The 19,358-nt window shown below is 40.4% G+C and overlaps 1 protein-coding gene across 19 annotated transcripts in view; it reads right to left on the reverse strand.

Moving 5' to 3' along the window:
* The window catches only part of LOC110508744 (astrotactin-1), a 252,083-nt gene that overhangs the window by 144,234 nt on the left and 88,491 nt on the right, over positions 1–19,358 (reverse strand). For all 19 annotated transcript variants that reach the window (XM_090226150.1, XM_090226154.1, XM_090226153.1 and 16 more), the window contains 2 exons: positions 16,909–17,046; positions 1,843–1,993 (listed from right to left, as the gene is read on the reverse strand). In XM_090226150.1, the coding sequence (XP_090082276.1) occupies positions 1,843–1,993; positions 16,909–17,046 (289 nt within the window). The remainder of the gene's footprint in view (positions 1–1,842; positions 1,994–16,908; positions 17,047–19,358) is intronic.

The raw sequence follows: 19,358 nt of genomic DNA on the forward strand, positions 1-19,358 counted from the left end.
ATCAGTTGCTGAAAGTATCAGGGCTTTTGCTTCATGACAGAAATAAGGGAGAAAACAAATAGAAAATGAAAATATGATTTTAATTTGATGATTGGATGTATTTTGCAGTTACATAAACTAGGGGCACATGTCTAAGTATTTCATGAAGCTTGAGCATGTTAACAAATACCTTCTGAGACTGTTGTCTACTTCAGAGCTCAGTGGTAGAGCTGCTATCATTGACTAATTAATTAACAGGACCTCTTAATTCTGTTCTCATGTCCTCCGGATCTGACGACAACTGTTCAGTATATAGCTTTGTTGTCTGTGTTCTATGTCAAATCAAATGAAATCAAATTTTATTTATGTCCTGTGTTTTGCATTATTTTTATCTAAAAAAAAAAATAATGTTCGCCTTGGGTGTGAGAAATACACTTTACAAATTAAATTAATTATTAATATGTATTATTATCCTAATTTAATATCATATAAGAATAATTTCCACAACATGACATAGATATACAGTATTTTGTGCCCTCTGATATTGCAATGCTCTTTCCTGTGTTTAAATGTCAAACCCTGCAATACATTTTGTAATAAATCAATACATTTAGTCATGACTTTTAGATACTGGAAACCATTGATACTATAGGTCACAGGCCATGTACATCTATTACAAGAAGTGCAATACCAGGGAGTCTGCATGCTGTTGGTTGTGAACTCTGTGACAGCTGCATGTAGGTAGGTCTGTCCACCAGCACAATTAGAGCAGAAGGAAAATGTTCTCAACGAGGGCAATACATTGTTTGCTAAATCTAATCGCTCGGCATTGAAATTACATTTACTTGAGCAGCAAGATTTTGACATTTACAAGCCTCAAATAAACAAATTAGGTGATTTTCTACGCACTTGTATCTGAATGAACAGCAAACCAAGTCAGGCCTTCTAACAAACAGGAATCTTAATTGCATTGGTGCAGAAAACGGATGTATTTTCAGATGGACCCCAAAGCTGTGAAAGAACACTTACATTGATGTCCAAGTATGGCCTCTGTACTCAAATTGCAATTGTTAACTATGACGGATACAATAATGAATGTTTGTTGTCGATTAAAATAGTGTCTTCTCATATATAATTCACATTCAAGTGTGAAATACAGTTCCTACACAAACAACTTGGTCAAAACCAGTTTAGACATTACATACAGCCCATTGCTGAGTCAGAGAATGGTCTTGATAGCTATGTTAAACCAACATTTTGAGAGTCTTTTGATTACTAATGTTTTCTTGCCATGACAGTCATGTTTTGAAAAGTTCACTGCAGTAATGCAAATGTGATGTTTTATCAATCCAGTGCAGACATTTGAAACTGAAATGCATCGAAAATGTGCCTTAGAGCTGTCCTACTCATGCACCGAATAGATATTCTCTATCTCATTTTAATATCATGCATTGAGGGTGGGCGGGCATAATATTGAGGAAATGTAAATCAATAAATTATTATCATTTGAGGAAGATCTGATAGTTCCAAAAAGTGTATCTTCAAACCTGTTACAGAAAGATAATCTGATCAGAAATGCTGGATCACCTTTCATCTAATTAGAAATGCTGGATCACCTGAAACTCATGTCTTGAGCAAATAAATAGTCTTAAAGATGGTTGACAGAGTTTTCACATCTTTCACCATAAATCTGTCGCAAAACACCAACAAACACTAGGAGTACAACTTTTTAGTAGGATAGAATCCATGGACAGATGGTGAATGAAATAGAACATGCCTGATCCATTTCATGGCTGCTAAGCAAACAAAGAGAGGTAGTACTGTAAAGTGGGCCATCTCCAGGCGGTACAGTGGTTCACTCACCATGCATCCACTGGAATCAAGCTTGCGGTCAGAGACGCAGCGGAAGTTTCGGCTACAACCACCGTTGTCCTTTGAGCAGTCGCGCACCGGGCCAAACGAGTCCAGTAAAACCTCCAGACTGTCAAACGATGAGGAGATCATCAGCTCTTCTCTGGCAAAATAAAACACAAACAAAAACATTAGAATCTTCCCCCTCAGCAAAAAACAAAATCATCAGTCGCTAGCAATCAAATGTCTCTCTTTGGTTATTGTCTGTTGATTGAAAATGGGTTCGTTGTAGTCCTCATCACAAAACAGTGCATCAAATGCATCTTTCATTTTGAAACTTTATGATGTGCTTCAGTCAGAGCAGCCAAAACTTGAATTTCAAAGCAACCCTGCTTTGCAAAGGGCCTAAGATGTGTTTGATGAAAAGCATTGGGTTTACGGTATGGTTTACAGTGCTTTATTGCTATAACCTTGCTCCAAGCCATCTGTTTTGTCTCTATTATGTGAAATATTTCAAAGACTTGCAAGGTAAAATATTCCAGATCATCACATTGAAATATGAATAGAAAGGGTGGATGAAGAACAAAGCTTGGGCGTACATTCATATTTTCAGGATGCTAAATCACCATGCCATTGAAGTGGAATATATATGATAAACTGAATACTTTTATAATAACACTGCCATGAACCTTGCCTAGGGGAAAGAAAGAATAGCCTCTCTTGTTTTGTAGATAGTATTAATTTGCTCCTTCACCCACTCCCAGAATGCTTCCCCAGAGATTGCCTGAAATAAACATATTCGATATTTCAAGATTTTATCAAACTAGCCAATTTTCTTTTATAATTAACTGTGGGCATTGTCTTTATACATTTATGGCGAACTAACCCAACAGGTCACCCAACAGGTCATACAGATAATGATGCATTATAACCTTTGTATTTACATGAGTGAAATCATCCATCCTTGTCATCATGTTGTTTAACCCTGATTCATGAGGAGGGTTACAGGTGCAGCTACATAGCGTATGTGATCTCTCCCACGGTTGCACAAATCCTGCATGTTTGATTGAATCCAGACCATACATTAGTGGTCTTCAATAGACACAATCAATGTACATTTGAATCTTAAAACATTATATAGAAAGATGAGACCATTTACCCTAACCTCCAGCCACCCTAGTCATAGACTGTTCTCTCTGATAGCGCACGGCAAGCGGTACCGGAGCACCTAGTCTAGGTCCAAGAGGCTTCTAAACAGCTTCTACCCCCAAGCCATAAGACTCCTGAACATCTAATCAAATGGCTACCCAGACTATTTGCATTGCCCCCCCCCCCCCCCTCTTTTACACAGCTGCTACTCTCTGTTATTATCTATGAATTGTCACTTTAATGACTATATCTACATGTACACATTACCTCAATCACCTCGACTAACCGGTGCCCCCGCACATTGACTGTGTACCGGTACCCTGTGTATATAGACTCGCTAATGTTATTTTACTGCTGCTCTTTAATTACTTGTTAATTTTATTTCTTATTCTTATTCATATTTTTTAAACTGCATTGTTGGTTAGGGGCTTGTAAGTAAGCATGTCACTGTATTCGGCGCATGTGACTAATAACATTTTATTTGATTTGGATATCTATATGATTAACAAGAACATTTAAGCAATTTGAAAGTCCACTCTGCTCATAATTCAGAAAAGACACAAAGAAGAGACATTCAGGCTATTAGCTGTTGAAAAATACAGGCTGGCTAATTACTTCTCTTTACCCAGTAATTTGCCTTATGTGAAATATTTCAAAGACTTGCAAGGTAAAATATTTCAGATCATCACATTGAAATATGAATAGAAAGGGTGGATGAAAAACAAAGCTTGGGTGTACATTCTTATTTTCAGGACGCTAAATCACCATGCCATTGAAGTGGAATATAAACTCAGCAAAAAAAGAAATGTCCTCTCACTGTGAACTGCGTTTATTTTCAGCAAACTTAACATGTGTAAATATTCATATGATTATAACAAGATTCAACAACTGAGACATGAACTGAACAAGTTCCACAGACATGTGACTAACAGAAATGGAATAATGTGTCCCTGAACAAAGGGGGGTGGGTCAAAATCAAAAGTAACAGTCAGTATCTGGTGTGGCCACCAGCTGCATTAAATACTGCAGTGCATCTCCTCCTCATGGACTGCACCAGATTTGCCAGTTCTTGCTGTGAGATGTTACCACACTCTTCCACCAAGGCACTTGCAAGTTCCCGGACATTTCTGGGGGGGAATGGCCCTAGTCCTCACCCTCCGATCCAACAGGTCCCAGATGTTCTCAATGGGATTGAGATCCGGGCTATTCGCTGGCCATGGCAGAATACTGACATTCCTGTCTTGCAGGAAATCACGCACAGAGCGAGCAGTATGGTTGGTGGCATTGTCATGCTGGAGGATCATGTCAGGATGAGCCTGCAGGAAGGGTACCACATGAGGGAGGAGGATGTCTTCCCTGTAACGCACAGCGTTGAGATTGCCTGCAATGACAAGCTCAGTCCGATGATGCTGTGACACACAGCCCGTGACGGACCCTCCGCGTCCAAATCGATCCCGCTCCAGAGTACAGGCCTCGGTGTAACGCTCATTCCTTCGACGATAAACACGAATCCGACCATCACCCCTGGTGAGACAAAACCGCGACTCGTCAGTGAAGAGCACTTTTTGTCAATCCTGTCTGGTCCAGCGAAGGTGGGTTTGTGCCCAAAGGCGACGGTGTTGCCAGTGATGTCTGGTGAGGACCTGCCTTATAACAGGCCTACAAGCCCTCAGTCCAGCCTCTCTCAGCCTATTGCGGACAGTCTGAGCACTGATGGAGGGATTGTGCGTTCCTGGTGTAACTCGGGCAGTTGTTGTTGCCATCCTGTACCTGTTCTGCAGGTGTGATGTTTGGATGTACCGATCCTGTGCAGGTGTTGTTACACGTGGTCTGCCACTGCGAGGACGATCAGCTGTCCGTCCTGTCTCCCTGTAGCGCTGTCTTAGGTGTCTTACAGTCCGGACATTGCAATTTATTGCCGTGGCCACATCTGCAGTCCTCATGCCTCCTTGCAGCATGGCTAAGGCACATTCACTCAGATGAGCTGGGACCCTGGGCCTTTCTTTTGGTGTTTTCAGAGTCAGTAGAAAGACCTACTTAGTGTCCTAAGTTTTCATAACTGTGACCTTAATTGCCTACCGTCTGTAAGCTGTTAGTGTCTTAACAACCGTTCCACAGGTGCATGTTCATTAATTGTTTATGGTTCATTGAACAAGCGTGGGAAACAGTGGTTAAACCCTTTACAATGAAGATCTGTGAAGTTATTTGGATTTTCACGAATTATCTTTGAAAGACAGGGTCCTGAAAAAGCGACGTTTTACATGATAAACTGAGTACTTTTATAATAACACTGCCATGAACCTTGCCAAGGGGAAAGAAAGAATAGCCCCTCTTGTTTTGTAGATAGTATTCATTTGCTCCCTCACCCACTCCCAGAATGCTTCCCCGGAGATTGCCTGAAAGAAACATATTTGATATTTAAAGATTTTATCAAAGTTGCCAATTTTATTTTATAATTGACTGTGGGCATTGTCTTTATACATTGATGGAGTACTAACCCAACAGGTCATACAGATAATGATGTATTAAAAAAAAAAATGGAGGGTTTAATTCTTATACTGAATTTAGGCTACCTTTATGATGTATTCATTATTTTGTATTAAATTACGTACACAAAATAACCTTTGTATTTACATGAGAGAAATGTTATTCGTCACATGCTTCGTAAACAAAAGGTGTAGACTAACAGTGAAATGCTTACTTACAAGCCCTTCCCAACAATGAGGAGATAAATAATATAGAAACATAATAGTAAAGTAAAACACGTCATAATAAAAGTCATAATAAATACACAATGAGTAACTTGGCTATATACACGGGTCACCAGTACTGAGCAGGGGTACAAGGTCATTGAGGTAGATATGTACATGCATATGATATAACTAGGAATAAAGTGACAGATAATCAACAGTAGCAGCAGCGTATGTGATGAGTCAAAAGAGTTCATGCAAAAAGGGTCAATGCAGATAGTCCGGCTAGCTATTTGGTTAACTATTCAATAGACACTATCACTATAGATTTTAACCTTAAAGCTTTCTATGTAGAAAGATGAGCCCATTTACCCTAGCGTTCAATTATATATATGATTAAAAAGAACATTTAAAGCAATAGGAAAGTCCTCTCTGCTCATAATTCAGAAAAGACACAAAGAAGAGACATCCATTCAGGCTATTAGCCATTGAAAAATACAGGCTGGCTAATTGCTTCTCTTTACTCTGTAATTTGCCTTGCATTATACTCTTTATAGGTGAGTCACAGTTAAAATGGAAGGAAATACTGTATATTGTGAGGATTCTGATTCCAAGTCTGCAGATCACTCTACATGTATCTATGAATACTCTGAGCTCTACATGGCTTAAACTTACAAAACTTTCCTCCATCTCATTTCTGTTGCTATATAGGATAACAACATAACAAGGAGTAGAAGCAAGTAACTACATCTAACCCTCTAAATGGTTCATTAAATGGGGAGAGAAAGTTGAACGCTGACTCTTTGAAACACAACTTTAATGAAAAACGGTGCCCAATGCAGTCAAAATAAATAAAAAATCCTGTGTTTTGTATCACATTGTATCATTATGGGGCGGCAGGTAGCCTAGTGGTTAGCGCGTTGGGCCAGTAACTGAAGGTTGCTAGATCGAATCCCCAGGCTGACAAGGTAAAAATCTGTTGTTCTGCCCCTGAACAAGGCAGTTCATCAAATCATGCCCAGGTGATCGTATAACGATCTAGGCCGTCATTGTAAATAATAATTTGTTCTTAACTGACTAAATTAAGGTTTAATATATATATATATATATATATATATATATATATATATATATATATATATATATTTTTACAACAGCTGATAAAACTAACACTGTAAAAATACGATCAGTGTTATTTCCTGATAGTTGCTGGTTGTAAATCAAATGTACCCAGGACCTAATCAGCACGTTTTGCATGGGTTGAGTTTCGGCTTCCCTGGTAACATCACTAGATTGTAAATTAGGTAATAGACCAATAACAAAGAGATTTCCCAACCTTTCTGCCAAATAACAGCTAGTTTTCTGTTTCCCTCCCCAGTCAGACCACTCAGACCACCACTCCCAAATATTTTTTAGCAGAAAAGCTAATTTTGTTTCTTTTTGACCATTTAAATGGAAAACTTTTACAGTAAGGTTGTGACCCAGAATTTGAGATTGATATAAAAAATGGCTGCAGTTCAGTTTAAAGATCTTTTCTCAACTATTTTGTCATTTTTATGAAGTCAATAAATTAAGGCACAGACACTTTTAGATCAGAGCCTTTTCTTCCTCGTGTTGCTGCCAGAGAGTAAGACGTGGTGACAAATGATTTTCAAACAAGGCCTCAGAGGGAGCACGCAGCTCCAAAGCAGAGTAAATTAACAGCATCTAGAGGTGGTAGATAGCTGTGGCGTATGCTACTGCCCTGGGGGGACGCAACGTGAGCGTTCATCACGTCATCAATCACAAGACATGTAGTTATTTACTCAGTTTTCAAGAAAGCTGCCAAATGATAAATAGAATATAAAAATACAGGAAACAAGTAGGGTGTAATGGGATACTGTATAATATGGGAGAATAGATCCCATTATTGCAGTAAAAAGAGAGATGTGGTAGTCTATTGCAGAGAAAGCAAGACTTAAAGGGGTACTTCAGGATTTTGGCAATGAGGCCCTTTATCTACTTCCCAGAATCAGATGAACTGGTGGATAGCATTTATTTTGTCTCTTTCTGGTATGAAGGAAGTTAGAGGTAGTTTCGCGAGCCATGGCTCGATACCCATAGACTTACAGCCACAACTATCTCAAACTTCCTTCATAATGGACACAAAGACATAAAAATGGTATTCACAAGTTCATCTGACTGATTAAGGGCCTCATTGCCAAAATGCTGAAGTTTCCCTTTAACCTGTTACGGCTGCTGTCCCTGTACAGGGATCAACATCAGCGGACATCAGCGGAAATTTCAGAGTGACAACTAATAGTACTCGAAGGGCCTCATTGCCAAAATGCTGAAGTTTCCCTTCAATGAAACCCATTATCAAAATGATTTTCATTGTTTGTGGTATTACATGAGCAGTAATATGTTTTTGTTGTAGCCAGTCACTTGTCTTTGGCCTGTTGCTCAAAAGTGAAGCCGTTGTGGGCTACATCATTACTATTCTGAGTTCAGCTGAGAAACTAGTTTAGTGCTTCACAGAGAAGAATCCAAATGTAAAAGCCAAATGAATCAGAGGAACATCTGACCTTTTGTTAATAGTATTCAAGCTTCCAGTAACAAGTCATCCTCCAACTAATATAGAGCACGGTTTTCATGATCACCCATTAAAATATTCAGGATAAAATACATGTGTATACCTACTCCATAATAATCCACCCCATGTTTTCTCATGTAAGGTTAGCTCCCAATTTACCATTGAATTTGGTACAGTGCCTCTAATGACACTCCAATACTGGACAGAGTGGTTGTGACTGCAACTAACTGAATGACGATTTGTGACATCCAGTTAACATGGATCATCATCATCATCATCTAAGTTCAATATCAGCTGAAAGGGATGATGGATCTTGCTACTCCTATTCAACTTTGACTCAGTAACCTAACATACTGAGAATGCTATGTTAAAATCAAAGTCAGAGTTCCTCAAAGTCTGCTAGTTGAGTCTTGGATGTGCTGACATGATTTTGAAATTGTGTTGTTTATGAATAATAAGATGAAATCAGGAGCATGCATATCTTTACTTTTCCCCAAAAAAATATAAAGACTATCTATGTCAAATCATGCCCAGGTGATCGTATAACAATTCATCTTTAAAAAAAAAAAATCTTTCAACTAAAATTGACAAGAAAAATACAGAGACTAACTCAAAAGAACATGACAGGACAGGACATGTCATCACAGGACTAAAACATTTACACAATGACTGAGAGGGAGGACATTTCATTGGATTAATCCGTAAAATGTGAATACGGTTCAATTGGAAAGTATTCAGAACCCTTAACTTTTTCCAGATTTGTTACGTTGCGGCATTGTTCTAAAATAGATTAAATAAAAAATTGTCCTCATCAATCTACAATTTTTGCAAATCCATTTAAAAAAAATAAAAAACAGAAATACCTTATTTCCATAAGTATTCAGACCCTTTTCTATGACACTTGAAATTGAGCTCAGGTGCATCTTGTTTCCATTGATCATCCTTGAGATGTTTCTACAACTTGATTGGAGTTCACCTGTGGTACAATCATTTGATTGGACATGATTTGGAAAGGCTCACACCTGTTTACAGCTGTCCACAGTTGACAGTGCATGTCAGAGCTAAAACCAAGCCATAAGGTCAAAGGAATTGTCCGTAGAGCTCTGAGACAGGATTGTGTCAAGGCACAGACCTGGGGAAGGGTACCAAAAAACGTCTTCAGCATTAAAGATCCCAAAGAACTCAGTGGCCTCCATCACTCTTAAATGGAAGAAGTTTGGAACCACCAAGATTCTTCATAGATCTGACCGCCCGGCCAAACTGAGAAATTGGGGGAGAAGGGCCTTGGTCAGGGAGGTGACCAAGAACCCGATGGTAACGCTGACAGAGCTCCAGAGTTCCTCTGTGGAGATGGGAGAAGTACAGAAGTTCCAGAAGTACAACCATCTCTGCAGCACTCCACCAATCAGAACTTTATGGTAGAGTGGCCAGACGGAAGCCACTCCTTATTAAAAGGCACATGACAGCCCACTTGGAGTTTGCCAAGAGGCACTTAAAGGACTCTCAGACCATGAGAAACAAGATTCTCTGGTCTGATGAAACCAAGATTGAACTCTTTGGCCTGAATGCCAGGCGTCATGTCTGGTGGAAATCTGGCACCATCCCTACAGTGAAGCATGGTGGAGGCAGCATCATGCTGTAGGGATGTTTTTCAGCGGCAGGGACTGGGATACTAGTCAGGATCGAGGGAAATATCAATGGCGCAAAGTACAGGGAGATCCTTGATGAAAACCTGCTCCAGATCGCTCAGGACCTCAGACTGGGGCGAGGATCACCTTCTAACAGTACAGCGACTCTAAGCACACAGCCAAGATAACGCAAGAGTGGCTTCGGGCCAAGTCTCTGAATGTCTTTCAGTGGCACATTCAGAGCCCGGACTTGAACCCGATCTAACATCTCGGGAGATACCTGAAAAAAGCTGTGCAGCAATGTTCCTCATCCAACCTGACAGAGAGGACACGCAGAGAACAATGGGAGAAACTCTCCAAATACAGGTGTGCCAAGAAGACTACCCAAGAAGACTCGAGGCTGTAATCGCCGCTAAAGGTGCATCAATAAAGTATTGAGTAAAGGGTCTGAATACTTATGTAAATGTGATATTCCTGTTTTTTTTTTTTTTTTATAAAATTGCAAAAACTTCTAAAAACCTGTTTTTTCTTTGTTATTATGGGGTATTGTATATAGTTTGATGAAGGAACATGTGGAAAAAGTAATGAAGTCTGAATACTTTTCGAATGCACTGTATACACTGAGTGTACAAAACATTCGGAGCACCTTCCTAATATTGAGTTGTATCCCCTCCTTTAGGCCATCAGAACATCCTCAATTTGTCAGGGCATAGACTCTACAAGGTGTCAAAAGAGTTCCACAGGGATGCTGGCCCATATTGACTCCAATGCTTCCCACTCTTGGCTGGATGTCCTTTGGGTGGTGGAAAATTTGTGATACACACGGGAAAGTGTTCAGCGTGAAAAACCCAAAAGCGTTGCAGTTCTTGACACAAACCGGTGCACCTAGCACCTAATGACATACAGTAAGTACCCTGTTCAATGGCACTTAAATATTGCCCATTCACCCTCTGAATGGCACACAAACAATCCATTTCTCAATTGTCTCAATGCAAAAACATCCTTCTTTAACCCGTCTCCTCTCCTTCATTTACACTGACTGAAGTGGATTTAACAAGTGACATCAATAAGGGATCATAGCTTTCACCTGGATTCACTTGGTCAGTCTATGTCATAGAAAGAGCATTTATACTTCATGTTTTGTATACTCAGCGTAGGGAGCCATACCCAGTGCTTAAGTTTTATATCGGAAGGTACCGTAACAAAAAGTGAGTGCAAGAGGGGGTGACCAAGGGGGCTATGAGGTACCGGAACGGATGGAAAATAATAATCACCTTTATAATAAAGCAGTGCATGCATATCATCGCATTTGCGTTGTGGCATAGAGCATTAGAGCAGGCCAGGAGTCGCTTATAGAAGTTGCACATATGAAAGAACAATTGTGCAAACTGAAAATCTGAAATCAATAAAAGCAACCTTGCCTTGAATCCATCAATAGCCTAGACCTACAGTAGGTGTGTATACACATATATATGAGGAGGAAATTATAGAAAATTATAGAAATTATGAGTAGTTCACTCGCCGGTGAAGGCGCTAGGCTTTTGGCCCGAGACTATCTCTTGTTTTACATTATAAAACAGTGTTTGCTCAATAGGTCTAATTGGAAGTTTATATATTTGGTAGTCTACAGTCAGATTAGAGTCTTCTCTTTTAAACTGGAGCAATCTGCTTTCCAAACTGTGTTATCCCGCGATTTCATTTGATAGAAAGGCTTTTTCTGGCTGCATGCAGTTCACTGACAGATTTGCCGCCCGGATATGCCTTGTGACTTGGCTACATAAACACAATCCACAGCTAGGTCATTTTTTAAGATGCTATTGGTCCTCTGTGGCTAAATTATAGGCCTACTCCTGGTGTAGTATTCTGAATGATTTAATTTATTTCTGAACAGACAGCAGTAATTGTATAACTTTGGCAAAAATATTTAAATTAATCAGGGCTGCTGCAACTCCTTCAGCACCCTTCCCGCAGCTACTGTATGATTCTATAAGGAAATAAACGTGCAACACTGGAGAGATGAGAGTTGCAGGCTCATGTCTAGCAGAGAGAGTGAGAGATATCATAGGAAATACATCTCATTCTAGTTCTGAGAGAGATCCAGGCGCGTTTCTCTCTCTTACCACAGCAATAGCCATGCATTGGTCTCAAACATAGGCTATGTTGAGCAAACCATAAGCCCGGGCCGGCCCCACCCAACACAAATGAATTCTTAAAATATCAGGTGCAGGCTGAAAATCTACATTTTCACGTTACATTTTGTAGGGGGTAAGATAATTAATGAGGAGGCAAATCGAATGAACTCTGATCACTTTTATTAAAATGTTTACATTGCAAACAGTGTTTTTTTATTTAGAGGTACAGGATCTGGCAAAAATTAAGCACTGGCCATACCTGTGCCAGACAAAAAAAGCTGCAAACGATAGAACCAAACATCATTACGCAGCTGCATAATCTCATTGTTGTAGCCTACCTAATGTACTGTATATCTGCTGGTGTTAGTCTCTGTTACAAGAATACGTGACATTTAAAAACAATGTTTAGCGAGATCAACCAAGGCATGAAAAGGCATAGCCGCGGGAAGTAGGGGTGCTAAGGGTGCTGTAGCACCCCCTGAAAAATCTGAATACGAAAAAAAGTGTAATTTAAACATCACAAAAGTAGTGCACTGTGCCTTTACTAGTCCTGTATTAGCAGACCGATATAGCCGTCTGTAGCGCTGGCAAAAAAATACATTCCACAAACTCCTTCCTGCGGCTATGGGCTAAGGACTCAGTTAGGAGGAATAAGGGTGTGAACGTTTAAATGAAATTGGAATCCTTAACGTTAAGAAAAATCACAAAAAAACAACTGTTTTTTTGGGGGGGGGGCAGGGGGTTTCCCAAACAAAATTAAAATCACAGTGCAGTCTGCCTGCTCTATCTGATGCGAGTGTGTGTACAGTCTTCAGTCTGTTGAGTGTAGAATATCCTATCCTATTCATTGATGATAGGCCCTACTGTACTGAAGTTGCGAGACTTTGCAAGCCAAAAAATTGCAAAATACAGCATTCCATTGCAAGATACAGCTTTTGATTGCAGATAGATGGGCTTAGAGCACGGTTCTGACTCCGTCTGTCTGGTAGCCGACCTGCCTACAGTATACTGTGCCCCTCCCCTCTCTCTACACAAGTGTTTGCGTTCAGTCACAGCAACTAATCAGTCTCCAGTTCCAAAAATACTGAAATTTAGGAGTTCATTCTTAGCAGAAGATGTATTTTCTTTCTACTAAATGTCTTGTTAAGTCACGTATTTAACAAACTGTAAAGCCCTTTTAAGGAGAAAGTGGTCTGTGGTTAGGCAGCAGGCCTTTTATTGACAATTCAATTGCATTTCACAATGTTTCTACTTCATATTCATCATCTCCAGCACCATCAACATCAACTTATGTGAAAATTGTGGTTTTGTAGCACAGGAGGCTGCTGAGGGAAGGACGGCTCATAAAAATGGCTGGAATGGTGTGAATGGAATGGGAACAAACACATGGAAACCATGTGTTTGATGTGTTGAATACCATTCCATTAATTCCGTTCCAGCCATTACTATGAGTCTGTCCTCCCCAATTAAGGTGTCACCAGCCGCCTGTGTTTTGAAGTAAAAAGGATAGAGTAAGATAAGCTTTTCCAATGACATCATCAACCAATTAGTAGGGAATTATTAGGCAATGCCTACTCATAATTGGTTAAAATTATATATTTTTTATTACAAAACATGGTAAAGCAATTTTCACATATGTTGATGTTGGGGTGGTGCTGGACATGATGAATATAAGCTTGACCATTTTTTTCTCTTTAAGGCTAAGTTGATCGTTAGAACATTTGTTGGAGCATGAGAAAACTAAATAATCCACCCCATGTTTTCTCTCTTGTGAGATTGGCTTCCAATTTACCATTGAATTTGGTACAGCACCTCTAATGACGCTCCAATGCTGACCAGAGTGTTTGTGACTGCAATGAACTGAATGACGATTTGTGACATCCAGTTAACATGGATCATCATCATCATCATCATCATCCCCGCTCAATATCAGCTGAAAGTGATGATCTTGCTACTATTGTTCAACTTTGACTCGGTAACCTAACATCATGGTACTAAGAATGATACATTACCGCTCAAAAGTTTGGGGTCAATTAGAAATGTCCTTGTTTTGAAAGAAAAGCGCATTTGTTGTCCATTAAAATAACATCAAATAGATTAGAAATACAGCGTAGACATTGGTAATGTTGTAAATGACTATTGTAGCTGGAAACGGCAGATTTTTTATGGAACATCTACATAGGTGAACAGAGGCCCATTATCAGCAACCATCCCTCCTGTGTTCCAATGGCACGTTGTTTTAGCTAATCCAAGTTTAGCATTTTAAAAGGCTAATTGATCATTAGAAAACCCTTTTGCAATTATGTTAACATAGCTGAAAACTGTTGTTCTGATTAAAGAAGCAATAAAACTGGCCTTCTTTAGACTAGTTGAGTATCTGGAGCATCAGCATTTGTTTGTTCGATTAGAGGCTCAAAATGGCCAGAAACAACAAACTTTCGTCAGTCTATTCTTGTTCTGAGAAATGAACGCTATTCCATGCGAGAAATTGCCAAGAAACTGAAGACCTCGTACAACGCTGTGTACTACTCCTTTCACAGAACAGGGCAAACTGGCTAGAATAGAAAGACTAACCAGAATAGAAAGAGGAGTGGAAGGCCCCGGTGCACAGAGGATAAGCACAGAGTGTCTAGTTTGAGAAACAGACGCCTCACAAGTCCTCCACTGTCAGCTTCATTAAATAGTACCCGCAAAACACCAGTCTCAACGTCAACAGTGAAGAGGCGACTCCAGAATGCTGGCCTTCTAGTTAGAGTTGCAAAGAAAAAGCCATATCTCAGACTGGCCAATAAAAAAAGGATTAAGTTGGACAAAAGAACACATACACTGGACAGAGGCCTAGAAGGCTAGCATCCCGGAGTCGCCACTTCACTGTTGACATTGAGACAAAGTTGACTACAAATACAAAGTTGCCAATGTCTTTGCAATTGATTCAAACAAGCAACGCATAAAAAGACGCTTCAAATTAAAACCCACATGTCGGCCTGAAAATATTAAACCAGCAGCCTATGCCTATTTCAGTCATATTGTTTCATGTTCAATCAATTGAGTTATATTTTGCAACTTCTAGGCTACAGTCTATCATTTTCTCAACATATTTCATGTTGTGTATGTCACGCTCTGATCTGTTTCACATGTCCTTGTGCTTGTCTCCACCCCCTCCAGGTGTCGCTTATTATCCCTGGTGTATTTATCCCTGTGTTTCCTGTCTCTCTGTGCCAGTTTGTCTTGTTTGTCAAATCAACCAGCGTTTTTGTGTCTCAGCTCGTGCTTTTTCCAGTCTCTCTTTTCTCGCTCTCCTGGTTTTGACACTTGCCTGTCCTGACTCTGAGCCCGTCTGCCTGACCACACTGCCTGCCCCTGACCTCGAGCCTGCCTATCGTCTTGTACCGTTTGGACTCTGACCTGGTTTATGAACTCTCATCTGTACCCGACCTGCCTTTTACCTACCCCTTTTGCTATAATGAATATCGGTGTTCAACCATCTGCGTCCTGTGTCTGCATTTGGGTCTCGCCTTGTGCCCTTATAGTTTAGCCTAACATGCACGAAATGATGTGCCAAATCTTAATTTAGTGCATTATTATAGGATAAAGATTAGAATAAGCCACCTCAATATTTGCAGCCATAGGTGATAATATCTTTCTAGAAGCTGATCCGCCCTCAGAATTGTGGAATAATTATAATGTTAAGGTAAGATTTGAATGAAGAATGCTGATCCGAGAGCAGAGTTGCCTTTCTTTAAATTCTATCAGTATCCACACATGCCGCAACGACGAACTAGGCGACCATTCCCTCTGCATGGTGTTTTGGGAAACACATGTTACATCTTCGGCCGTTGTATAAAAGATGCAATCGTTATAACACTCGTAAGCCTAAGTTCAATCGCAATCAGGAAACCCAGCCTGGTCTACTCCTGATGGACCGAAGTACAGCTTTAGAAGTGGCATTCCTTTAAAGACAAGTAAAATGCCCATTCAGTGGTGCTTCAAAACTATCTCCAGAGGTTTCATGTCGGCATTTAAAAATCCATAGTGCACCCTTACAGACAAACAAGTATGCTGTAGCAGAGGCACTTTCAAGGGTATATGACTATGGCAACTTCATTGCCAAGCCCTAGCGGTCATACATAATAGGACCATTATCTTATTTTTTTATTGTTTTAACAAATGGCCATTTAAATGTTGAGCAAAATGTTATATTTCTCACATCCCTAGTTAGGACCATCAACTGGAAGGATTTAAAAGCTCAGATACAAAGGATAACTTTGAACTCACCAAATGGTGAATGTGTGAAGACTGCAGTCAGTTTGAGCAGCCAGGTGAAATTGCAATAAAAATGCCTTGCATACTCAGTGACTATAATTTGTGTTTCTCTAAATGTCATAGTTATAATGAAACTACCCGCACGTAACGAATGCAATCAGGGATATGGCTAAATAGATGTAGCTTCAAAGTTGCATTTGTTGAAGTGTGTATAATAGAAGTTGAAATTTTTCCGCACTTCAAAAAAGATCTATGTGCAAGCAGTACATTTCCTTTTGAGAGGTTATGAACCATTTAACAATTCAATTCAACTACACTTTTATGGTATTACATTGCCAAATGAGTTTTGTTTTTGCTGCTCTCTTATTGATTTTTTGCTCAACTTTAGTGCTTCTTTACTCTTTGAATCATGATCAATGAAACACTTGCAATGTCTGACATCAACCTTATAACGAGTGTAAAATGTTCCAGAACAATGTATAGGGAATACAAAATGCTTTGATATGGAGGATATTCAATGCCGATTATGATGGAATAAAAATACTGTCGGCCTATGTAGCCTCAAGATATTACTTTGTTTATAGCTAATATCACTCCTTGTAAAACGTACCTCATGAAACATATGGAAAAGTTGAATCTCTTACCTCACATCCACAGCATCCTCCATGACAGTCATATCAGTCTTGCACTTGGCTGAAGGGTTGATTGCCAGCTCAGCAGGTGGAATGACAAAGCTTTTACTTAATGGTAACCACATCCCTTCCCCCAATGTGTATGTGAACCTGAGGAGGAAAAATACACAGATTTTGACACATTATGGTACTAATGGAACAACATCATTGGAAACAAAGTAGAAAGAACATTGTCTACTTTCTCCACTTAATTTAGTATTTCAAAAGAGCTGGGTTTACTACCGCTTTGCTAATGCGTGTTTGTCTGAAATAAGCTGAATTCCAGGTCTTCTGGTGCCTTGTTGAGTGGTAACTCAGAAGATCAGTGTGGAGAACATCAGGGGTTGTTTTAATTTCCTACAGAGAAATACAATAAAACCCATGGCCTGTTGCCCATATAGCCTTGGTGCCTTTGACCATTTGTTTGTCTTTCTCTGGATTATCACAAGCATATCCTCAGTTGTCTTCAAAAGGCCTTTTACACTCACTTAAACTAAAGGCTGATTGGACTCTGGAGTAGCACATTATGTTTTTTTTCTCACAGTTCAATAGTTTTAGAAATCTTTCTCTGGCAATGGTTCATACCATTCAACTAATAGGCCTCAAACTACACTGAACAAAAATATGAAGGCAACATGTAAAGTGTTGGTCCCATGTTTCATGAGCTGAAATAAAAGATCCCAGAAATTATCCATACACCCAAAAATATTATTTCTCTCAGATTTTGTGCACAAATTTGTTTACACGCCTGTCAATGAGCATTTCTCCTTTGCCAAGATAATCCATCCATATGACAGGTGCGGCATATCAACAAGCTGATTAAACAGTATGATCATTACATAGCCGCACCTTGTGCTGGGGACAATAAAAGCCACTCAACACAATGCCACAGATGTCTCAAGTTGTGAGGGAGCGTGCAATTAGCATGCTGAATGCAGGAATGTCCACCAGAGCTGTTGCCAAAGAATTGTATGTTTACTTCTCTACCACAAACCGTCTTCAATGTCATTTTAGAGAATTTGGCAGTATGTCCAACCAGCTTCACAACCACAGACCACATGTAACCACGACAGCCCAGGACCTCCACATCCGGCTACTTCAGCTGCGGGATCGTCTGAGACCAGCCATCCAAACAGCTGATGAAACTGAGGAGTATTTCTGTCTGTAATAAATTCCTTTTGTGGGGAAAAACTTAATCTGTTTGGCTGTGTCTGGCTCCCCAGCGGGTGGGCCTGGCACTCAAGTGGGTGGGATTATGCCATGGCTGACCCCTGCCCAGTCATGTGAAATCCATAGATTAGGGCCTCATGAATTTATTTCAATTGACTGAATTATGTCACAGTTTCTGTTTTATTTGATTGTTGTTTCCTTAGGTTACCGCTGGAGGGCACCCTTACCTTGTTTTCTGATCATGACTTATTGGTTTCACCTATTTTAATTACCTTCTCTGTTCACCTGGTTGCCTTGCTATTTAGGTTCCTCAGTTGGCCTGTATTTGTGCTTAGGTCTAATGTTTTGTTAGTGTACTCTTGTGCGGTCGCCTTGTTTTTGTCAAGACTTTAAGTAAAAGATCTGGATTTACCCGTACCTCTGCTTGCTGTGTTTCTCTGCGCCTGGGTTCGAGTTCATACAAGCATTATTGTAACAGTATACCTAAGCCAACAATGGACCCAGCAGAGATTTCTCAGTCATCCGAGGAACATGCCGAACTCCACCATTTACGGTCGGAACTCACCCACCATGGAGCTGTGATTGGCCTCTATCAGGTGCGGCTGCAGACATTGTTGGATGATTTAATAACTCTTGTGTCCGCTCTGCAGACAGGACAGATGGGAGCAACAGCTGCTGCACCTGTGGCTGTTCCCAATCCTCCACTTTCTACCAGCTCAGCATCTTCCTCCCATCGGGAGCCTCATCTTCCTGCACCGGAGCGCTATGAGGGGCATCCTGGGATGTGTCGTGGGTTCCTGCTCCAATGCTGGCTGGCCTTCGAGTTGCAGGCATTAACGTTTCCCACTGAGTGTTCCAAAGTGGCATATGTCATCTCCTTGCTCTCAGGAAGGGCTCTGGACTGGGCCACGGCCATATGGGAGCAGCAATCAGACATGTGTTTTAATTGGCAAAGCTTCACCCATGAGATGATGGTTTTTGATCACCCCATCAGAGGCAGGAACGCTGCTCAAAGACTCATTGTGCTTCGGCAGGGCAGCTGGAGCGTAGCTGATTACGCCATTGACTTTCGGACGCTCGCTGATGAGAGCAGTTGGAATATAGATGCACTTCACTCAGCCTTTCTGAACGGACTCAGCAAGGTTCTCAAGGATTAACTGGCTTCCCGGGACAACCCTGACACTCTGGATGAGCTTATCGTTCTGGCCATCCGGATTGACAACCGGCTTTGGGAACGTCGTAGTGAGAGGACG

Source organism: Oncorhynchus mykiss, chromosome 28, assembly GCF_057628025.1.
Source record: "Oncorhynchus mykiss isolate SJ-2025 chromosome 28, ASM5762802v1, whole genome shotgun sequence".
NCBI classification, from domain to species: Eukaryota; Metazoa; Chordata; class Actinopteri; order Salmoniformes; family Salmonidae; genus Oncorhynchus; species Oncorhynchus mykiss.